The sequence below is a fragment of the Haliotis rufescens genome, unplaced genomic scaffold (genome assembly GCF_023055435.1).
Source record: "Haliotis rufescens isolate VD_foot unplaced genomic scaffold, xgHalRufe1.0.p SCAF_12, whole genome shotgun sequence".
NCBI lineage: Eukaryota > Metazoa > Mollusca > Gastropoda > Lepetellida > Haliotidae > Haliotis > Haliotis rufescens.
The window spans coordinates 11975880-11984410 of NW_025963802.1; the positions used below are offsets into that span (position 1 = coordinate 11975880).

The 8531-nt window shown below is 42.0% G+C and overlaps 1 protein-coding gene across 1 annotated transcript; it reads right to left on the reverse strand.

Moving 5' to 3' along the window:
* Window positions 1–2386: 2386 nt before the first annotated feature.
* Window positions 2387–6257, reverse strand: LOC124143418. Its single transcript, XM_048393875.1, has 4 exons — window positions 6160–6257; window positions 5231–5347; window positions 3476–3664; window positions 2387–2622 (listed from the first exon to the last, which is right to left on the reverse strand). Exons 1-4 carry the CDS (start codon window positions 6179–6181, stop codon window positions 2387–2389), a joined length of 564 nt encoding a protein of 187 aa, XP_048249832.1. The 5' UTR covers window positions 6182–6257.
* Between the last annotated feature and the right edge of the window lie 2274 nt (window positions 6258–8531).

An 8531-nucleotide genomic window follows, 5' to 3' on the forward strand; every position in this document is an offset into this window, starting at 1 on the left:
GCTCACACATAAACCAGGGATGCCTTGACAAACACCCGAAAATATAAAACGTTAACGCCAGAGAAAAACCAATCTTGTTAATCCGAAAAAACATATTGGACATTAGTGGCATAAAAGGCAAAATATTTGTGAAATGGATGAGTGAAAATCAGTGATGACACCCGGTGTTCGCAAAAAACAAATCCGACAATTTTTCAATCAGCATTTACTGTAACCAAGATCTACAAATACAATCACGTAACTGCGAAACCTTTCCTGACCCACGTCGCACCAAACTCCTGGATTTGCCTTATACTTAAGCTTGAGACCCTCGCGTATGGCCTCTGTCTGCTCATCAGTTTTTTAACTACACCGGAATCGTTTGCACCACTGTGTTGCTAACTTCTTGACATCATCTTCGCAATCTCTTTCGGATGTACTGAACCGTGCACCCTAAAATAAAGGCAGATATATTAACACAAACATCGATAGGTGTAGGGCGGTCGGGTAGCCTAGTGGTTAAAACGTTCGCACGCCACGCCGAAGACCCGGGTTCGATTCCCGACATGGGTACAATGTGTGAAGCCCATTTCTGGTGTCCTCCGCTGGAATATTGCTAAAAGCGGCGTAAAACCATACTCACTCACTCGATTGGTGTAATTATATATATCACCACAGGGAGAATAAACCATGATGGACGCAGCCCCGATTCGTTGATTACTATACTTCGGATGTACCTGGACCCAATAAGCATTCTAAATATTTTCAAATTCAAATTTCAAAGTCATATTCTGCTAGTGATCCGTCAACAAGTTATATTGGAATGCCTTTAAATTTCCATTCCCCATTGGAGAAGAATATCGGTTTAAAATGAAATGAGGTGTGACTCCAGTTTGACTCTAGATAAGCGTTCTTCAAAGCACCCTTTGAGCTACGACTGTCAGTTTTAAGCACATGAATGCAGTTTAACACAGTCATCAATATTCCAGATATTCATCGAGCTTGACAACCCAATAACTGCAGATCGTATCTGACGACAGTCATACTTGTACTAGAGTCAAGTACACTCCGGAATCCCCAAGGGAAAGTGAGTGTTAAAGAATAAAAGTTACGATTGCCTAAGCAGTAAGATCGCTTTGTAAAACGTACGCTGATTTAGTTCAGCAGCCGGTCGTTCCGGTTGTTTCAGTGCGTGCTAAGCTGAATCCTTCAAACCCAGATCCGCTAGGGCTGGCAGAGCTTCCTTCGTAGTGGAAACACTTGGACAGGTGGGAATCCCATGTGAAGGTCACGCAGTTGGTATGCTCCATGCACGTGACTGCACAATGGATGACGCTTGGAGACTCTAGACTTGTAGTCTGTTGTCTTCCTGACTGTGGGACATACTTGCTCATTCCTGCCCAAAAATATGGAATAATTCAAGCATTACCAAATCTCCGAGATTTCGTTTTCCAACTTCTTAAATTCTTACATACAGTAAACTACGGATATAACGAACTTACTTTTTTTATCCCGACTATTTGCTGTATATATGCTTATAACGAACTACGGCTATAACGAACTAAAATTAGTAGTCCCTTTGAGTTCGTTATAACCGTACTTTACTGTATATCTGATTTCAATGTTTTATCTGAAACTTTCTTGAAGTCTTAGAAACCATCGAAAATATGTCGACGTTATATACGGAATTAGTGAGGTTATGGTATTTGAAATGAAATTAATATATCGGCACATCGTCAGGGATCTACCAGCCATTTGCTATTCTGGCACGTGTGTATGTGTATGGTGGGGGTTGGAGATGTGTTAATATACTGGGGTAAAGCTGTGTAATAACTACCGGTACTGTATCATTGTTTTAAATCTACATACATGTAGAAACGTGATTGTAGGTGCGTCATAATTTGTTAGCTTCGGTCTACATTTTCTTTGAGATTATTTCATTTTATGGGACAATAAGAGGAATGGAAATTGACCATGGATCTACATGTGCGTAACTATTTGGGTACATAACAATAATATTACACCTTGAAGAAAGGACATTTCGAGAAACATATACAAACGCGCGTTGAACTACATTTCAGTTATACCACGGCGCGGTAGCTTGATGTTGGAGTAAAGTCTAAAATGACGAAAGAGGGAGAAGTTTACAACTTTGGTGAAACCCAGGATCACTGGAATGCTGTTGACAAACCAAAGTTTCCAATCATGGCGAATCTGAGATTCGAACCCACAATAAGCGGACCCTGGCAAGACTCCCGAGTGTAGCACAGCACAGCACAGCACGGCACATACAGGCCTCAGACAACTTGATCTCCCATCCACAGATTAATGGACGTTCAATGTATAAGAATTAAGTGAATGACACATTTATGTTGCCAACTTTACAAATTGGGCTCAGATGTATTCGTCATAGTTTCTTTTGTATCCATGTACCTGTTCTAGCCCCCTGTCGCACAACACCCCCGATACAGATCAACAATGAAGAGCTGTAGATGATGTTCTGGACGTCGAGGCGGAGGAAGCGCGTGGCCACCCCATCGCATGAGAACGCGTGAGTGTCCGCATACAGAATAACGCCGACAGAGTAACACAGGTGACCACCAGTGTCCCCGGGGCCCAGTGTAGCCAGCAGAGTAAGTTTTGCTGAAAAATAATAGGGACGGGTGTGAGTGAGTGAGTTGGGTTAAGGCCGCTTTGAAATACAATACCTCAGTTATATCAGCCTAATGATGACTTAAAGCCCAGGTGATGAAGGTCTTAAAAGACGTTTATCACATCGGAGAAACACACGAGCATGCTGACACATTTAGGATTATAATCAGGTCGAATCTAGGATTCGACATCTTGTAATTGTGGAGTTAACGAACTTGACAATCGGTTCGTAAACTGCCGTGCCGATTTCGTTCGATTGCAGGATTTGCAAAGCATGTGTACCGTAAATTTAGCGACAACATATATATTCCAGATCTTTTTCATGTTTTTAATCAAGGTGGTCACATGATTTCATGCACTTCGCGAAGTAAGACATATTTTATTTTAATATAGATTGCTATCGATTAGATCGTCTTGACTAGACGCCGAAATTTTGTTTAAAGCTAATGCAAGTGATATGAGAGGTGGAATCTGATTGGTCAAGAGGAGGGACATTGAAAGAACGTAACTCTTAATAGCGCTACGATCGAGCTCAGAACTTCCAGCCTAGTTCGGCAAGGGGGGAAACTGGACTTGTACAGTCAGTTAACTCTTTTTGAAGCATACTTATCATGTTGATACATACAAAAATCATAAAATCAATCATTTGGTGACAACAAAAAATTGTCTATTTTGGAGTTACAAAATCAAATTGTTTACTGAATTTATGTGCGAACATTTTTGTATTTCAACTGAACCCCCACCCTTTCTTAAACGCTTAAACTATTATGCAAATTATAATGAATGGGGCTGATATAACTTCTCTTAAGGTAACTTGTTACTAAGTGTTAAATGTATGACGTACCTATATCACTGAAGACAATGACTTTGACGACGTTGACTGCATAGCTATGTCCAAGGTCGATCTCTATGGACCGGCCATGGTGTACCCTCCAGCACACATCCTGGCTCCAAGGTACAGTGGGGTGTGATGGGCCGTCAGTTACACGAGTTTGGATTCCAGAGATATCGCCACCTAACTTCCTTGTGAAGTCTGAAACATAAAAAGATACTGTTATTCTTAGCCACATTAGTCTATATAAAGTCTAAAACATAAGGATGACACTGTTATTCTGGGCCATATAAGCCTTAATAATGTCTGAAACATAAGGATATCCGTTATTCTGGGCCGCCATATTAGTCTTTATAATGTCAGAAACATGAGGATGAAACCGTTATTCCGGGCCGCCATATTAGTCTTTATAATGTCAGAAACATGAGGATGACACTGTTTTTCTGGGCCATATTAGTCTATATAAAGTCTGAAACATAAGGAGGGCACTGTTATTCTAGGCCATATTAGTCTTATTACCCATAGAGTTAGAAACAACCGAGGACATAAAAATCAAGTGAGCACTGGTCTAAAATCACTTCAACAGCGTATTGATTACGTCATCCGGACGGCATTGTTGACGTCATTCAAATCTTATTGTGACGTAAGGTCAGAATGGCATTACACTAGAAACGACGTTGGTGATGAATATTGTTGACGTCTTCGACAACTCAAAGACGGTGGTCGTGATCAATGCATTTTTCTAAAGGGGAGATGAAAAGGATATAATTTAAGAAATTGTGGGTAATAAAGAAATTCATACACTCGCATGTGTGTCATACCGATTTTACGAAACTCGTGTCAGAATTCATTGGTGACCCTCTTTGGTTTCGTCAAAAGAGTATGACATACATGCTCGTGTAATAATCTCTACATATGTTCATTCTGATAACGGACCAGGGTCAGTTCTATTGGAAGACCTCGTGAGGATCGGTCAGATCGTTTAATGTTTGTCTGCTCAACGTTGTGTTTTGATATCAAAGCCATTTACTACATTATTACCCTTATTACAGCTTAAGACATGTCACCAATTATAACGTGAAGGCATAAGTGCACCAGGCTGTGGATCAGATGAAAGAGACAAAACCCTTTCCGTAACCATCTGAGCTAAAAGAAGAATCGATTGTACGATTCCGTCTATACTATTAGGGAGAATCACTATCAAAAACGTGTATGGGCAAGTCAGATGTTCCCCTGGACAAACACAAGTCAAAATATTTTAATCCCAATAGAAAAACCCAGAGTCACATATTTTATTAGTGGTAAATCCTGGACAGAATAAGTACCAAGCATCCCATGCCATGGCTCACATTGTCATCACCCCCTTGGACTTTCGTCGTTAGTCATCATAACAATTGCACACAAAAGCGACAAAACCCTTGCCATAATCTTAAGACCGGCTGTGTCATGAAAATGTTTTTATTAATCCCAGCCAAATAGTGAAGATACCAGGTGTTCGCTAAAGGTTTCGTGCATCCTGTCAATCGTCACAGAGACACGTATAGGTAATTACCTTGTCACCCATTGTTTACAGACACCGACGACAATTAACTTGAATATTACTTACTGTGATGTAATAATGCATACATGATTGCTACAACTGATTGATGAGTAGATTAATTGGTGATTGACTGACAACATCCATGAGATGCAGGGCCTATTCTTAGATGGAGTCCTTACGGGTTGATAGCAAAGGTGTAACCTGTTGGACATATACCCTCTACTCACACTGACACTGTTCTCCCTCGGTTCCAGGGATACAGGCACAGAAAGTTGATCCGTCAGGGGCGTCAACACACTGGGCCGCATTGTTACATTCAGTCGCATCACACAACCTCACGTTATCTGCAATAATTATGTATTGGGAGCCACTGTGAAATCCTAGTAACATGTACATACATTTGAGGTACATTTAATCGTTAGAGTAAGATGGTTTCCTCCTTTGGGGAATCCGGTTAAGATTACAGATCCCCAGTAACCGATTGTTGTGAGTGACGACTCAATGGATCGGATAGTCAGGCTCGCTGATTTGGTATTAATATATTATGTCATCCTGTCCCAATTGCGTTGATCGATGTTCATGATCAGTGGATCAGAAACTAAGTTGCGTCGCGTTTATTCAAATACATACACCAGTTTATTTACAATACCCGGGTGATATATGTCTTATTTTTATTAGACTGGGTTAAATAACAATGTATCCTGTAATTATTCCTGGCAAGGAAACAAATGAGTGATAGCACGAGGACACATTATCAACTAGGTCACAACTATTAAATCCCGGACATCATTCGTCGGCTTCTGAGGACAAACAGCCAGTACATACAACTCACTCCGGGACATCAGTGGACATGGTTAACTCTCCAAATGTCAAAGCAATGTCAGCATCTCCCTCTCTCTCTCTCTCTCTCTCTCTCTCTCCCTCCCTCTCTCTCTCTCTCTCTCCCTCTCTCTCTCTCTCTCTCTCCCTCTCTCTCTCTCTCTCTCTCTCTCTCCCTCTCTCTCTCTCTCTCTCTCTCCCTCCCTCTCTCTCTCTCCCTCTCTCTCTCTCTCCTTCTCTCTCTCTCTCCCTCTCTCTCTCTCTCTCTCTCTCTCTCTCTCTCTCTCTCTCTCTCTCTCTCTCTCTCTCTCTCTCTTTCACTCCCTCTTAATCTTACCTCCACACAAAAATGAGTACATATCGGCGTCACAGAAACAGGCGTGTGCACCGTCATCCAATCGTACGCAGGTATGAAACTTCTCACACGAAGCGGTGCTGCACACATCGAAATCTGAAATTGCGACCTACATTATATTGTACCTTTTTTTAAAACCAAAACGATGTAGCAATTGTCAGCGACATACAGAGAAACAATTTCTGATTTTGTTTATCGTACTGGATGGTACCTGCTCAGGTGGTAATAGAACACTGCAAGCAAAAAAAGGGATTTACATTTGTGACAAGCAAAGTGAAAAGAAATATTAAAAAATACATAACGGTACTTTTTCATCAGTACCACGATAACGCATGATCAGAGGATGGGAAACGCTTAGGGGAAGACTACTGAGCAAGAAAATTATGTTTCGTAGACAAAGCAGATATACGACATGTCACAATTCCTTATAAAGAATTGGAGGGGCGGTCGGGTAGCCTAGTGGTTAAAGCGTTCGCTCGTCACGCCGAAGACCCGGGTTCGATTCCCGACATTGGTACAATGTGTGAAGCCTATTTCCGGTGCCCCCCGCCGTGATATTGCTGGAATATTGCTAAAAGCGGCGTAAAACCATACTCACTCTCTCACTTATAAAGAATTGGAAGCACTGAAGCGCCGGAATTCGTTGTGCAGAGTTGCGTCCCCTAGGAGTACGAGGCGAATATTATCGAGGTGAGATCATTCAGATTCACCCTGATTGTGTTTCTAGGCATGTCAAGACCACATCCGTTCCCTCGGGTTACACTTAAGAAATCACTTCGGACGTCCCTGACACATTTAAGCTGACGATCTAACTGAGCTATTGTTTAAAGAAGTGTTAAACTAAATTCAGTGTCTGACTCTAAACGTAATTTAATCTAATCAAAAGTAATCGGTGTGACGTCAAGTTTACAGCGTAGAGTGGAGTGACAAAACGCATTACATGACACTTGTGGTATGCATGACCGACATCCGATCCTAAGGAGTAATCTCTGTAATGTGTTGTTAGGAGAGAGAGAGAGAGAGAGGAGAGAGAGAGAGAAAGAGAGAGAGAGAGAGAAGAGAGAGAGAGAGAGAGAGAGAGAGAGAGAGAGAGAGAGAGAGAGAGAGGGACCCGTTAGGTAATGAAAGACAGTACAACGTGATTATTGTGATATATATAAATGTTTATATTTATAAATCTGTTACGAGCTGTTTGATCTATAAAGAATCTGTATTACCAACAATTCAATTACAAAAAGTTTCATTTAGAGCTACATTTTTTTAAAGGATATCTGTTTAGAAAACAAGAACAAAAATACTCCAGAAAAATATTTATGCAGCCCAAAGCTCCAACCACTTATATCATTAACAGTAAAACTTGCATGTAATTTCTTCATGGTGAATAAATAATAGCATCTCAATGTAACTTACATTCTGGAGAAGCTTCACCTTCGTTCAAGCATCCTTCGTTGCCTGTATGGATGCTCCCTCTGGATTCCGCTGTAACATAGTTAACATTTCTGATGCTTTGCTGTAAAAGCAAATTGGCAAACGTTAACACATCAACTAAGCGGCAAAAGAAAGTATGGGTTGGCAATTTGTAATTTTCCTAAAAACAGCGATAACTAGTGGAAAGTGGGTATTGGGAATATGACTGCCCAGGAACTGGTAAAACACCTCACCCGAACGCGCCACCTTTGACGGCGCTCGTGCGGTGACAAAAAAATGGTGAAACAGGTTTCCCGCCAATGGCATAAACTGCACGTGCGTGTTAGCTGTATAATGCGTTCGTCTGCAGGGTATAACCATACGTGATGAAAGCACAGAAAAGAAATGCCACGACTGCCTAAGGAGCAGAGAGAGAACGCCATCGGCATGGCCGAAATGGGGGCAACACAGGTCCAAATTGCCAGAAGGTTTGGTTGTACACCATTGACAGTAGCCAGGCTGATTCAACGGTACAGGCAGACAGGGAGGACACAGGACAGGCCTAGAACCGGACGACCCCGAGTGACGACACCACTGGAGGACGGTCTGATACGGCTCATTCACCTGCGAAACAGATTCGTAACGCCGACGGCGACGGTAGCAACAGCGTTGGGACATCCAATTAGCCAACGTATAGTACTACGACGACTTCGTGCTGCTGGAATCCGAGCGTATAGTCCTTTCCGAGGAATGGTACTGACTGCTCAACATCGACGCCTGAGACTGCGATGGGCGAGGCAGGTTCGACGCTGGCAAGTGAGAAATTGGCGTCGAGTGCTGTTTACTGATGAAAGTCGGTTTAACTTGTTTCGAAATGATGGCAGAGAACGAGTTTATAGACGCAGAGGGGAACGTTTGGCTCCGGCGTGTATTCGAGAGGTCCATCC